At 37.1% G+C, this 14,641-nt stretch overlaps 1 protein-coding gene across 2 annotated transcripts; it reads right to left on the reverse strand.

Moving 5' to 3' along the window:
- Nucleotides 1-4,564: 4,564 nt before the first annotated feature.
- Nucleotides 4,565-14,225, reverse strand: gpd1b (glycerol-3-phosphate dehydrogenase 1b). 2 transcript variants are annotated; one of them, XM_060858382.1, is made up of 8 exons: nucleotides 14,068-14,225; nucleotides 10,101-10,278; nucleotides 8,554-8,685; nucleotides 7,524-7,671; nucleotides 7,154-7,266; nucleotides 6,789-7,025; nucleotides 6,579-6,685; nucleotides 4,565-5,264 (listed from the first exon to the last, which is right to left on the reverse strand). In XM_060858382.1, the coding sequence occupies exons 1-8, from the start codon at nucleotides 14,106-14,108 to the stop codon at nucleotides 5,168-5,170; spliced, it is 1,053 nt and encodes a 350-aa protein (XP_060714365.1). In that variant the 5' UTR covers nucleotides 14,109-14,225; the 3' UTR covers nucleotides 4,565-5,167. The 2 variants fall into 2 exon arrangements, with proteins under 2 accessions (XP_060714365.1, XP_060714366.1); XM_060858383.1 differs by having other exon boundaries at nucleotides 14,094-14,195.
- Nucleotides 14,226-14,641: the final 416 nt, after the last annotated feature.

The following is a 14,641-nucleotide window of genomic DNA, read 5'->3' on the forward strand; positions in this document are numbered from 1 at the left end:
AGCATGCTGCAAAGCTGTTTTTTTCAGTATTTGTACATGCTTCAATTCAATTCAATTCAATTTTATTTGTATTATGCTTTTAACAATGGACATTGTCTCAAAGCAGCTTTACAGAACATAAGAAACATAATTAAAAAAACATAATGTTATACAAAGATTAATATAATATAAAAATTCAAGATTAATATTATACTTATTAGGGTTCAAGCGCGAAGCGCTGGAAACCTATTGTTTTTGTTAGGATTTGTATTATTATTATTATTATTATTATTATTATTATTATTATTATTATTATTATTATTAGGGTTCAAGCGCGAAGCGCTGGAACACTATTGTATTTGCTCAGATTTTTATTATTATTATTATTATTATTATTATTCCGCCCTAGAAACGGTCGTGCAGCCCAAACCGTAAGGCCTAGAGAGCTCAAACTTGGTCAGATGGTAGTACTGGTCACAGTTACTCAGGGCCAAGGTTTCAGCAAAATCGGACAATTTGGGGCGCTTCAGCGCCCCTCAACGCGTTTGTGCCCATAACTCCTAAACCGTATCTCAAAATCTCAAGTGCTTTATATCATTGGAATCCTTGGCTCATGACTTAAAAAACGTATATCACCGATTTCATTTCTGCCATTAAATTTTTCCGCTATAGCGCATTTTGTCCGAAACCTACTTTTGCTAACTAGTCCTAGGTTTTTCGCCTGATCAAGACCAATCCAGTGCAGTAATATTCTCTGGAGTCTCAATGTCAATAATCTTCGAAAAAAAGTTGAAATTTTGATTCAGGGTCCTTAAGGGGCCCCAAAATGTTCGGACTGTGAGGAGCCAGTTTTACTAAAATGTCAATAACTCGCGGTTGATAAATAAGTTATCAACACCAAAACTGGGACACATGTGAAAGAGGTCAAACTGAGGTCACAGTTCAAAAACCGCGGCGATTGTTTGTTCTTGTTCTCTCTCTCTCTCTCTCTTTGCTCCACTATCTATCTTTTCAGATACCTACCATTGGACATCTCCTGTCAATCTTCATTATCCTGTGTGACATCACAGTCCGAACACAGTTCTAGAATCAGTGTTTTCAGTGTTCTAGAATTAGTGCTCTCCTCCAAGCACATTCAGCTTCAATTGGAGGGCTCTATTGTTGTTCATTCAGTTTTAGTATGTCAGAGGGATTTAGTATGTTTTTTTAGTATGATTTAGTATTTTTTAGGGAAAAGTTTTAGGGAGTACAGCATTATCTGTATCTGTATCCGTATCTGTTAACCATATGAATTATCTGTATCTGTATCCGTACTTGGAATGGGTGGGGCCTAACCCGGAAGTAGGCGGGGCTTATCTTGAAACGGGCGGGGCTTTAACCGGTAATAATTAATTTGTAATATTTATAACACTAGCTTACTACCTTTATGTTTTTATGAAATACAGCAAAAACGTGTCAGACATTCAGTGTCTGGTTACTGGTTAGAGACAGCTGAAGGTTTAAAAAAGAAAAAAATCTCCGACAGGCAGAGACGCAATGCGAGTCGCATTCTACCAAGCAAGCACCACGTCTGAACGAACCCACGTTTACCAGAACTCTACTGGTTAGTAAGTACGTATTATTAACGTTACAACCCGAAGTAAAAAGCTGAAGAAACCCTAAACGTTAACGGAAAAGACCCGCGAACCCGAGTGCAACACAATACATCTGTATGTAGAGGGGGGGGGCGCTGTGACTAGCCTATCACACAATCAGCTACCCAATGATGATTTTCATTCAATCCGAGCACAGATATTGACTCGTATTACTCGTATAATACTCGTACTCGGCAGAAGTGCTTTATCCGTACCGGATACTCGTTTCAGCCGAGTATCCGGCTCATCTCTACACTAGGTTAGGAGCGGGTGCCACCCTCTGTAACTTGCGGGTCACTTTGTGTATGTGAAAATCCTTTAAGGCCTTAAACTCCGTAAAGGCCTTAAACGCTTGAACCCGGGAAATGCTGCTTGCAGCTTTAATTATTATTAATTTTATTATTATTATTATTATTATTATTATTATTCCGCCCTAGAAACGGTCGTACAGCCCAAACCGTAAGGCCTAGAGAGCTCAAACTTGGTCAGATGGTAGTACTGGTCACTGTTACTCAGGGCCAAAATCTCAGCGGAATCGGACAATTTGGCCAAAACGTGTTTGTCCCCATAACCCCTAAACCCCTAAAACCCAAATGTCCAAATCTCAAGTGCTTTATATCATTGGAATCCTTGGCTCATGACTTAAAAAACGTATATCTCCAATTTCATTTCCGCCATTAAATTTTTTCGCTATCGCGCATTTTATCCGAAACCTATTTTTGCTAATTAGTCCTAGGTTTTTCGCCTGATCAAGACCAATCCAGTGCAGTAATATTCTCTGGAGTCTCAAAGACAATAATTTTTGAAAAAAGTAGAAATTTTGATTCAGGGTCCTTAAGTGGCCCCAAAAAGTTTGGACTGTGTGGAGCCAGTTTTACTAAAATGTCAATAACTCAAGAATTAAATGAGCTATCAACACCAAACTTGGGACACATGTGAAAGAGGTCAAACTGAGGTCATTTCAAAAACCGTGGCGATTGGCCACTTTAAAAAAAAATATACTTCATACTATACTTCACATGACATATGTTGTGGCACCCTCTGTAGCATGACATATATTATGTCAATCCAAAGGCCCTAAACGCTTGAACCCGGGAAATGCTGCTTGCGGCTTTAATTTTTAAATGTGTTTGTATTTATCCCCAATGAACGAGTCTGAGGTAACTGAGGCGACTGTGGTGAGGAAAAACTCCATTAGAGGGAAGAGGAAGAAACCTTGAGAGGAACAAGATTCAAAAGGGAACCTCATTCTCATTTGAGTGACACCTAAGGGTGTAATTATAAAAGGTCTTTATTCATTCATTCAAAGGCTATGAGAATAAGTTGATAAAATGGATTAGTATGAATCATAAATAATATAAATGTAGCCACTATGTGAAGTAAAAATGAATGGATAGATCATTCAATTAGTCTGCCATAGGACAGATATGATTCTTCCTCTTCTTCATAGATTACATTTCAGTCTGTGTCAAACAAGAAATCTTCCAAATCTAGGCAAATTTTGCCGATCATATTAAAGACGTGTACAACATACCATGGCTCAAACTGTAAGAACCACACAAACAATATCTGTTTGTTTTTGCTTACATCTTGTGGACATTGTACAAACTACAGCTGACGAGTTGTACAGAACTATCACCTGTTGTTATACATAAATCCCCTCTCTCTTTCAATTATGAACATGCATTCAAATCTTCTGCTTGCTTATGTATGTTTAAATTAATTTAATATTTAAATATATTTTTAAAAATTGGTTAAAACTTGATAAATGCAATCAGAGGCAGAACATTTCATGACAATGTAATAACAAATAATAAGATATGCTAAATGAATAAATTAACAAATCAAGAAATCACTGAATGAACTGAGTATCTGATATTTGAGATAAAACAGAGTGTTGTGTGCCTTCCTTAACGTTCATTGGTCTTTCCACACTCCTCTAATTATAGCTCTAACTTTGCCTGACAGAAAGCAGTATTAATAGCAGTGCCATTGGAAGGGCGGCCCATAAAGTATTCACAGGATTACAGTCAAATAGATTGGATACACATTGATACTATTAGTTAGGATTCACTTATAAATATTACACGCATTGATTTTTTATCCACATATGATCTATTTACTTAAGTATTCACCACTTTAAACTTTTACCCAGGTTACTAAAATGGACTTAACCTGAATTTTATGACATTACACTGGTTGCATATCTAGATGCTCACTAACATTTGTTGCATGGGCTACTAACCTGTAAACATACCAAAGTGCACCATTAAATTGTGTTTTAAAAAAAAAATCATGGCTCAGCTGTGATTATATTTTTCCACGATCAAAATCTTTGTCCCAGACATGTTTGATAGCTCCTCGGTCTTCACTGAAGATCGCTGAAAAGACGTATTACGCCATTACACTTGAGGTCATGTGTTTCTTTTTTAGTTTTGTACAAAACTGTGACTGATGGTAACAAGTTCTACCAGAACTAATTTCTGTATTATCTTATCTTATCTCAATGGGGTGAATACTTAAGCAATCACATTTTTTATTTCTCTCTTTTTATTTATTTATGTTTTACTAATAATAATGTAGAAAGGTTTAAGTTGGAGGCAGTGGAAGCTTATGCAAACATGTTAATTATAGTGCAGAAGAGAAAAGCTATAATAATAATGAGATTTATTTAGTGTTACTGTGTAGTTATATATTTGTTCATCTGAAGTGTGAATAATCTGTAAACATAAGAAGGATGTATAAGAAAACGTATTATCCCAGTACCAGGTCTACATGTACAGTGCTTCAGTGCTTCGTCGTGACTAACAAAGGTCAAAGGATGAAGCTTGGAGCTGCTAAAGGTGAAGAGTTTTGGGTGACACCCGAGGGCATGTGGAGCAAGAATCGTATGTCATGCTTGGAGTGTGTGTATCTGAGTGCATGCACACAGTCAAAGTTACATACATGAGTTAATAATGTTCAATTGTTTACCATCAAACTGCATACATCATGATATAAAGCTCATATGAACAAATAAACTGGAACCGATTCAGTTTAAATAATTTTTTTCAAAATGACAGTATTTTATGTTTGGAGCCATAATACACATGGAATCAAAAATAAACCAGATTGTAAAAGCAGGGATGTACACTTTGTATTAGTGTGTAGTTACTTTTAATGTTTCGCCTTGAACAGAAAACAAATAACTGAGCAGGATGAATATTCAGGTAAAAAACAATTAAGGCACTTAAATCCACACTCCTTTAGATTCTGTCAGTGCACACAGTTTTGTTACAAAGCAGCTTACTCACTCACGAGAAGCTGCATGAATACAGTTAGTACATATCTCAGTTAAGAAACATTTACAAAAAAAAAATTCATAGGTTAAAATCTTTCTTAACAACATAGACAGGGTGATTTAGAAGTTCAGACATTCAGGTTAGCCCTAGTTCAGATTCTTCTTTCCTCAGTTACAAATATAGGCACGGTAAAGACAGCCCCAACTCCCCAACTAGATTAGTAGTAGCTTTTTAAGTAGACAAACCTTATCATGCTACAGGATGGTCAATGAGTTACATGTGTTCTGGGTGATTCTGCAAGCAGCTGATGAACTCTTTCACTGGATGGCCCTGGAAGCAGATCTGATACACTGCGTTGAACAGAGGAAATCTGAAAAGGACAATAAATATACTGTACAGCAAAACAGGGAAAGTGGTAAATCTGAACATCAGTATAGTTAAATATGTTACAAATATATCATAAGAAAGATAAGTATTACCACTTAAAAATAGAAAAACAAAAAATAGATGTATTTAACATCATTTACACTATGCATTAATGTAAACTGTCAGCGGACAAAGATGCAAATCCAAGACATCTCAAAAACCAGGTCAGCCACGCTCGAGTCGAGTCCAAATGTAAGCATGACCGAGTCAATATTGGCCAAGTTTGTACTTCAGCTAGTTGGATTTATGCATTCATGTGCCCAGTGTTTAGGCTAGATTTTTAAGGAGAAGCAATTAAGACCAATACTAGTAAAATCAATGCCCAAGACTGAGCCAAGTGAGGAATACATTTACATTTACATTTCCAGCATTGAGCAGATGCCCTTATCCAGGGAGACTTAAATTTGATCTCCTTTTTTTAAAAACAAAGCAATTGAGGGTTAAGGGCCTTACTCAGGGGCCCAGCAGTGGCAGCTCGGTGGACGTGGGAATCAAACTTCTGGGGTTAGGGTAGTCCGATTAGTAGTCCAGCACCTTAACCACTAGGCTACCACATACCTACTCAGAAATACACCCTGAATGGTACACCAGTCCAGAATAGCCTAGATCAGGTATTAAATTGGTCAAAGTTTTGTCAATATCAAATCCAATTGAAAGCAAGGCAGGGTCAAAATCAAGACCGCAAATCATCAAAACCTGCATTGGGCCATTGTTTTCTAAAGGAGCAATAAAAATGTTTTTAAAAATAAAAAAGTTTGGAATGCACCCTGGATGGGACAGCAGTCCAAAAAAACCAAGGCACCATCTAGACATTCATTGCAAGGCACCATGCACACAGTCACATACTTATTCACAACTTGGGTCATTTAGCTTATCCGTGTTTTTGGATGGATGAAGGAAACCAGAGTGCCCAGAGAAAACCCACATGGACACAGTGAGAATATGCAAAATTCCACTGGCTATTCCCTTACCACTGTGTCATCTTAGCAGCTTGCTTTTCAGAAAAATACATGGCATGTTTGATTCACTGCCTGCAGTTATGTTCAATCAAAGTCAACCAAATTGCAATGAGGTTTGTTTGGAGTTCGATCAAGACCACATCTCGATAAATTCAAATCGACAAAATGCTGCTTGTAGGAAGAACCATAAGACACGTGTTGGAGATACCCAAGGTAAGAGTCTGATTTTTCAAAACACAGCCTGGTAGTGGCTTCATTATGGATGTTTTTGCTTATTGATGAGTTACATGGACACTCACTTGTCCACCAGGTTTTTGTGTTGGAGAATGTGGTTCACTTCAGCTGCAGTGGCTGGACCCTGAAGCTTCTGCCCATTCAGCATCTCATTCTCCAGCTCTTCAATTGACTAAGGATGGCAGGATCACATATTTTTCCCAATCAGGCACCAGACAGATATCCAGTGAAAGTAACCAATAATTAGAAGCCAAGTAACAACAGACATGACTTACCTTACCGGTTTTGGCAAAAGCCTCACCGATTTTACGGTTGCGACCTCCATAGCAGGTAGTGATTAGGTCAGCAACACCGCAGCTCTCCAGGAAGGTGGCAGGGGAGACAGTACTGGATGTGCAGAAGATCCGTGCAAAAGCAATCATCTCCATCAGACCCAAACGGATTACAGCTGCTTTGGTGTTATCACCAAAGCCAAGTCCGTCGCAGAAACCTGCGCCAACTGCCACAATGTTCTGGAAGGAAATTCCATACCCATAACTTCCTGTTTGTCTGGTCTTTTAAAATTACATCTTGTTTATATACAACCATGCACAGATAGATTTTCTAAATTCCCTAGTTTAGGTGAATCAATCAAGGTTACCTTCAAAGCTCCACAAATCTCTACAACATCTGACTCTTCCACTACTGTAACCCGAAAGTTCGTTGTCTGCATGAGTTCCTTCAGCAGTGGCCCGTGTTCTTTACTTTTACAGCCTGATGGGTTTGACACAAATTAGTACACCAAATCCTACACCAATGCACTAGCTAGATATTGTGTATTGATAAATAAAACACTTCTTGGTGTGCTATAATAGGAAAATAGTCTAGACTGGGGTGGTCTTATAGTATAGTTGATTACCATTGATTATTTTCTTATAACAGCACATCCTGAAGTGGTTTATACATATAGCACAGATATTTTGCCAATTATTCAAGAATTTCATGTTTAATGGACATTTTTGCTTACTTACCAATTGTGGTCTCACAGAATTTGCCCTCAGCCACCTCATTGGCCAGGTTGGCTCCCATTAGCACAGTCATATTTATACCCAGCTTCTCCTTGATGACATCAGAAATGAGTTTCAACCCATCTGGACCCTCATCAACACCCTGGAGCAGGTAACAGAACAAAAGTAAGTAAAAACCAAAAAGAATGAACAATGTAGCTGAGTGCTATAAGATCCTGGAAAAGCTGAAGGGTTTTTCAGTGCATCTTCCAAGCATTTTAAGCATGAACCAAACCATTATTAGTGTAAAATGAGGAAGAGGAGAAGATTGAAAACAGCTGCACAAATGTCAACTGACTCATTTGCCATTTGTATCATGAAAAATGGACACCTCTTTTGGTGTATTTTGGAGTATATTCCAACATAGTCTGATGTTTAGCTCCTACACAAAATGTGTAAGGCTTGGTAGGTCTTTTACATATTTATTTATGGTATGTTATATACTGACCTAAAAGATGTGCTCTACAGTTTTAATATTTCCACCTTCTAAATTCAAATCCCATCCCATCCATTCTTTACACTGCTTATCCTACTGGGTCATGGTGAACCTAGAGGCCATCCCAGGAGACCCAGGGCACATGGCAGAGTACACCCTGTGATAGACTGGCATCTGGACAGGATGTCAGTCTATCACAGACAGAGACACACACACACAACAGACTATTTAGAGATGCCAATCAGCCTAGAAAACATGTCATGTTGGACAACTTTAAAATCTAGCTGTCAGATACACTACCTTACACAGAACAACATTACATTACAACATTACAGCAAACATTAGATCATTAGATCATGAATCCCTAATTGTAAAGGATGAACTATACCACTGGAGTAAAAGCACAATTCTGTATCTTTCACTTTCATGTAGAAAAATGTAAATTCAAATCAAAGCATCATTGAATTCAATAAAATCTGTTGGCAATTCTTTTTAAATACCACACAATAAGTGAGATAAGAAATTCCACATGACAGTGTGAGCGCTTGCCTTGATTAGGGACATGCCCACCGCATCCGACTTGATGTGACCTTTGATTGTGTCGCAAGTTCTCTTTACAAACTGGTGTGGGATTACAAAGATAAGAATGTCTGCACCTTTCACAGCTTCTAATAGATCTGGAACAGCCACCTGGAAAAGAGAACAAATGTACAACTTAAATAATTGTTTTTCGAGCAAAGAGCAGTAGTTCAAACGTGTTTAGCCTGAATATTTAGCATATTAAACTGTAAATCAGATAAATGAGGAGTAATATAGATAATGTAGACTTTATACTACAGTAATATACATAATATTCCTTCAAAATCTGTTTAGTTTACTTTAGATTTTGTTTTTGAGACAATCAACATAACTGAAGTGTTTTCAGACCAAGATTGTTGTAATGTAAATTTCCTGTTGAAAACAATTTTAGCCCTGGGTCACCATGTTACTAAAGATGACCAGCACAATTTTTAAACTCACACTCTCCAAATAACAGCAGGGGACTGAGACGTTTATTAATTCATGTATTCGGTTTTATAGTTGTGCAGTTGTAGCCTGTTCCCACTCACTAGCCTATTATCAGACCTAAGAGGGTAAAGACTTTTTAAAAAACGTATACTCCCTCCTACACATATAAAACCAGATGAACCATTTTGTTTAAGGATAGCACTAGCTGTCATAATGTTACTTTGCTTTTATCTTTGCTCGTTAGTATAAAAGATATCAGGATGAAGGTTCAAGTTGCTTTCACCTCAGCTGGATTTTCAGTTCACCTACTGTATAAGCTATTGCTAGTTACTATTCGACTGCCTTAAATGCTGCTGCTAATTAGCATGATCATGCTAATGGAAACATAAAGCCACTTATAGCTTTCTCATTAGCATTTAGTGTAGTAGATGCTCTTTCATTTGTAATACATAAGTTAAATACGAGTTAAGACAGGTAAAGGATGAAACGTTATGTTTTCTATGGATTTTCCATTTCTCCATGTCTTTCATAGTAAAGGAGGTTATGACCCCATTCATTCATTTTCTACCGCTTATCCGAACTATCCTTGGGTCACGGGGAACCTGTGCCTATCACAGGCATCATTGGGCATCAAGGCAGGATACACCCTGGACAGAGTGCCAACCCATCGCAGGGCACACACACACACTCTCTTATTCAGTCAAGCACTCACACACTGCGGACAATTTTTCCAGAGATGCCAATCAACCTACCATGCATGTCTTTGGACCGAGTACCCGGAGGAAACCCACAAGGCATGGGGAGAACATGCAAACTCCACACACACAAGGCAGAAGCAGGATTCGAACCCCCAACCCTGGAGGTGTGAGGCAAACATGCTAACCACTAAGCCACCGTGCCCCCCTGTTATGACACCACTCATTCTTTAATTTAAAGTTTATACGCAGAACTGCCTGTGACCAACTGTTGGACCACAAAGAAAGACCGCTAACCCTTAATAACTTGGAGCTAAGCTTGGATTTTTAACTCACTCAATTTAATTTCTGTGTAGTTTGGGATTTATGATATATTATGAGCAGTAAGCATGTCTGTCATACCACGTTAGGAGGCAGCTTATGTCCTGGTAGGTATTTGACATTCTCATGCTCCGTGTTGATAATTTCTGTGAGTTTGCGTCCGTTCACCATTTCTTCAAACACCCACATGTTCACCGTGTCCTCAAATGTGGCAAACTTGGCAGTGTTGGATCCAACGATCTTGGCAATGGCAGAACCCCTGTGAATGAACAAAACCTTTAATCTTGGCAATATGAAACCTCCCTGCATTGACTCACAATGGTCCTAAGCACCACTAGCTGACCAGTTTTGGTGGACCGAGCAGGGTGTAAAAGTAACTTAGATGAAATAGAAAAGAAAACATATTGCAAATGAGATTTAGGACATTGTATATAAGTGTCTGTGAGACATGTAACCAGTGTACTTTTTGGGATAATAAGGAATGACTTTCGATATAATGACCATGGCCCCTATATGTCAGGCTTTTACCACAAATTTCAAGGCATATGATTGTCTAGAATGTCTTTTCTTTACTATAGCTTTAAGCCTTTTTTGCACATTTCATGACCTCAACCCCACTGAACACCTTTTGGATGAACCGTAACTCGCCCAATCTCAATTGGAAAAAATTCCCAAAATCGAACCGAAAGTCTTCCCAGAAGATTGGAATCTATTATGGTCTACATACTTTTGATCATAAAGTACCTGGAGTGTTGATTCATTTGTTTGTTATATAAAACCAATCCAGGGTATTAAAGCATTATAGGTAAAAAAAAAATTCATAATAAATAATAATATTTCTTCCAGTTACATGACATTCTCACAATTATATAGCGGTTTCTTCTGCATGTTGATGATGGCGGTACCAGAATATGGTGCAAGCAACCTGACTCTGTTTGATGCCAACAGACTTTGGTAGCAGATCCTTTATTCATTATCGTAAACAATGTCTCCATGAGGAAATATTAGGCTCCTCTACTTTTCTCTCTGCATTCTACATTATTACCAAGCATGTCATCAGCAGCCAATGTTTTGCTGATCAATCTGTGATCTATCTCTGTATCTGTGGGCTGTTAAAACCAGATAAGCAGCAATTTCCTTTTATTAGCTTCATAATCACTAATTGAGCCTAAAACAGACATGACCAGTCCAGGAAATGACTATAAAGCTTCTTCAGCAAACCTTACTTGCAGATATTAAGAATGGTGAAAAAACTACAGGAGGTAAAAACAACCTGTGTATCAAAGAAATCAGAGGATAACGGTGAGAAGCAAATTAATGAACATGGAATCAAAGTTTAACGCTGGAGTAAAGTTTGTCAGGAATATGTCCTTTTTGGTTAACCAGCTAACAGACCAGGTTAAAAAACATGCCAGTCAGCTTAGAGCAGGAAAATGTCTATAGTAAAAGCAGAATAAACAAAACCAATCAACTAAGAAGTATGAAAGTGACTTGGACTGATTAGGTTAATACTTTTGTAAAATTTCAGAATGAGGAAATTTATTCCTCACAACACTGTCCTTAAGATGTCTAGAAAAATGATAGATGTAAGTGATTTATAGCTGTTTCAAAACTAGGTTTTGCAAAAATAATGTCTGAAAAATGCCTCAAGTCTTGGACCCACAGAGTAGCAAGTTTACCTCACACACGTCATGATGCAACGCAGAAGGGTTTAATAATTACCTCCATTTCAGCAGCATGGTCATGGATCAAAGGAGACATAACATTTCAGCCCAGAATTTTGAAATGTATTTTAGGAATTAGAAGCTTGTGTGGAAATGTGATATGCTGTAATGTGGGACTTGATATCAAATTCCATTTCCTTAGGCATGAATTTAAGCAGGGATTCTTGATTTTGCATTCATGGTCACCCTGAGCACAGAATGCTTCATGTAAACTTTGCAACTATGCAATGTTGCATTTAAATCAGTCCCTGAAGTATTGTCTAGTCACTGATATTAACTCACAATCAAGCAAACTCCACAATATTAGGAGGAGCTTGCAATTTTTAAAAATTACCACAGATTTTTTGCAAATCTGTGTCAAGACCTGCTGCCAAGACATGCTGTCAAGAGATGTGGGAGCTCAGTGGTTAAAGTGTTGGACTATTGATCAGAAGGTCATGAGTTTGAATCCCAGGTCCACCAAACTGCCACTGCTGGGCACCTGAGAAAGATCCTTAATTATTAATTGCTCAGCTGTATAAATTGAAATAAATTGTAAGTCACTCTGGATAAGGTTGTCTGCTAAATGCCAGAAATGTAATTGTCATGTGACATCATAACACACATTCAGCCAAAGCTCTCTTTGATTTATGTGTCAAACATGAGTAGAGCTATTATAGAAAGTAATTACATGTGTCTTCACTGGTGAGAGTTTAAATGTGCTTGCAATTTGACCCATTTAAGAAGTTGAAAAAAAAAATGCTGAAAAAAAAAACCCTGCAACTATCACAAAAATAACGAAATCTTTGGGGAACTGAAATATTGGATACATATATAATATTGGTATATAAATAAATAAATAAATAAACCCAAATACCCAAAAAGATCACACAAATTACACTGAGCTTTTTGTTTCTACTTGCAACGTTTAATAATTTACTCCAATAAATAAAGAAGTGGAATTCACAACACTTTTGCATCCCTACTGATTTTTAACTCACTCATAATTAGCATAAAAAAAAGATTTCTACATTGATCCTTGCAATGTGAGAAGAAATCCGAGAACCTTGAAGAAAACCCAATGTATGCAGAAAGAACACAGAAAACATCAGCTTGACATTAACCCAAGCTCAGGATCGAACACCTGACCCAGGAGCTGTGAGGCAGTAATGCTAAGAATTTCAGCCTTTCCAGACATGTGTTAGAAAATCAATCTATTTCTATCCATGCTTATTTGTCATAGACAAACAAATGTTCCAAACATAAGAAAAAAACTGGGTTATTTTCAAATAAAGGTCTAATCAAGTGTAATCAGTGTTACACTGAGCGTGTTGTGTCAGACATAATGCCTGTTCTTTGTACACAATGACAGACTTTGACATCCTGCCTCATTGATCTCTCGCAGAAAGCAGCTATACTTTGAAACAGCAAATATGACTCATGAAAATCCAAAAACACAAAACACTAGCAGCATAAGCTTTCTTTTCCCTGTAAAAAGACACTGGAATATATGTAAACTGGGTGCTGATAGGTTTATAGTCAGGGTGTGCAGTCATGCCTTCTGTCTCTGAGCATTACTCAGCAACTGTAAATCTAAAGGGTAATGCTAGGAATCATTTTACTGAATCGATTCATCCGAACAAACAATTCAGATCCGAACTCGTGAACTTTGATTCGTTTGGTTTAGTTTCTTTTAGACTTTCACAGTAACCACATTAAATACAATTTCTACTCAAATGGTAAATATCACATTTTAAATGATTAACAACCGAGATTTTTTATTTTACCAATGTAATTATATCGTTATTTAATGTTATTTATATTGGTGAATAATATAAAAAAGAAAAATATAAAAAATAAATAAAAATATTTAGTGCTCATTAGCAAAATAATTTCTTTTGCATTATTATAATTATAATTAAATTACTAGGGACTTTTACATAACAAATCATGTAGCAAAGCAGGTCTTAATTCATACTAAGGTATAGTGTACAAAACCTTTAAGCTCAATTAAACAAATAACCAGACGTAAATAAAATCCTCATATTATATTTAATTTATACACAATTTATACTATAATTGTTATTTAAAAATGAGGTCATTAATTGTAAAAAAAAAAAATAAATAGGAAAAAACAAACCTTAATTAATGAATTATTATTCCTCAGTTAGTTAGTCATGGATATAATCCTAACAATTCACAAAGTCTCAAAGGAGTCGTTTGAAAAGAACCGATTCTTCCGCGACTCGTCCAGCACTCCTTATTTATAACCTATTATAAACGGCGACATTGTAAGGTGAAACGTGTGGTGCAGATTTCTCTCCCTCACACACACAGGTACTCACCAGTTGCCAGAACCGATAATACAGACCTTCTTCGGTGCCATTCTGTAGTGTTGGAGCTCCCAGTCTATTCAGAGGAGCTGCTTTGTGCTTCAAACGACCCACTCATGGAGCTCCACTGCAGCGCCTATTTATATGCTATAAACGGGTTGCCAGATTGACCGACTGTATCACCCAGTTACACTACATTCAACACACCTAGTACAAATTCTTAACCGCACTCGCACAGCGTTGCCAGATTAAGCAATACCCCCACTATACAAACATATTTACACTCATTATTAAATCACATGAGTAAACCATAAAGCTTAATTACCACAATCTGGCAACCCAACCTAGTAACTTAATCTCACAACTTCCATATTTTCAGATGTGCAAAAAATTTATGTACATGTTTATAAAATATGGAGCCATTACAAAGGATCAAGTCAGAAAACAAATGTAATCTGGACTCAAAGGGTGAAGATCTTGTACAGGCAAAAATAAATAAATAAAAAAAATGCTAACATGCCGACTAGGGAATAAAACAAAATAATGGGCTGTTATAGGAAAATAATCAACAATGTCATGGTGTGAA

This window comes from Tachysurus vachellii, chromosome 22 (genome assembly GCF_030014155.1).
Source record: "Tachysurus vachellii isolate PV-2020 chromosome 22, HZAU_Pvac_v1, whole genome shotgun sequence".
NCBI classification, from domain to species: Eukaryota; Metazoa; Chordata; class Actinopteri; order Siluriformes; family Bagridae; genus Tachysurus; species Tachysurus vachellii.

Coding starts and splice junctions, on each gene's coding strand:
- gpd1b (XM_060858382.1), bottom strand. CDS start 14,108: ATGGCACCGAAGAAGGTCTGTATTATCGGTTCTGGCAACTG. Junction 7,026..7,153: donor AGATTTGTGGAGCTTTGAAG/GTAACCTTGATT, acceptor ATTTCCTTCCAG/AACATTGTGGCAGTTGGCGC. Junction 5,265..6,578: donor CACAAAAACCTGGTGGACAA/GTGAGTGTCCAT, acceptor TGTCCTTTTCAG/ATTTCCTCTGTTCAACGCAG.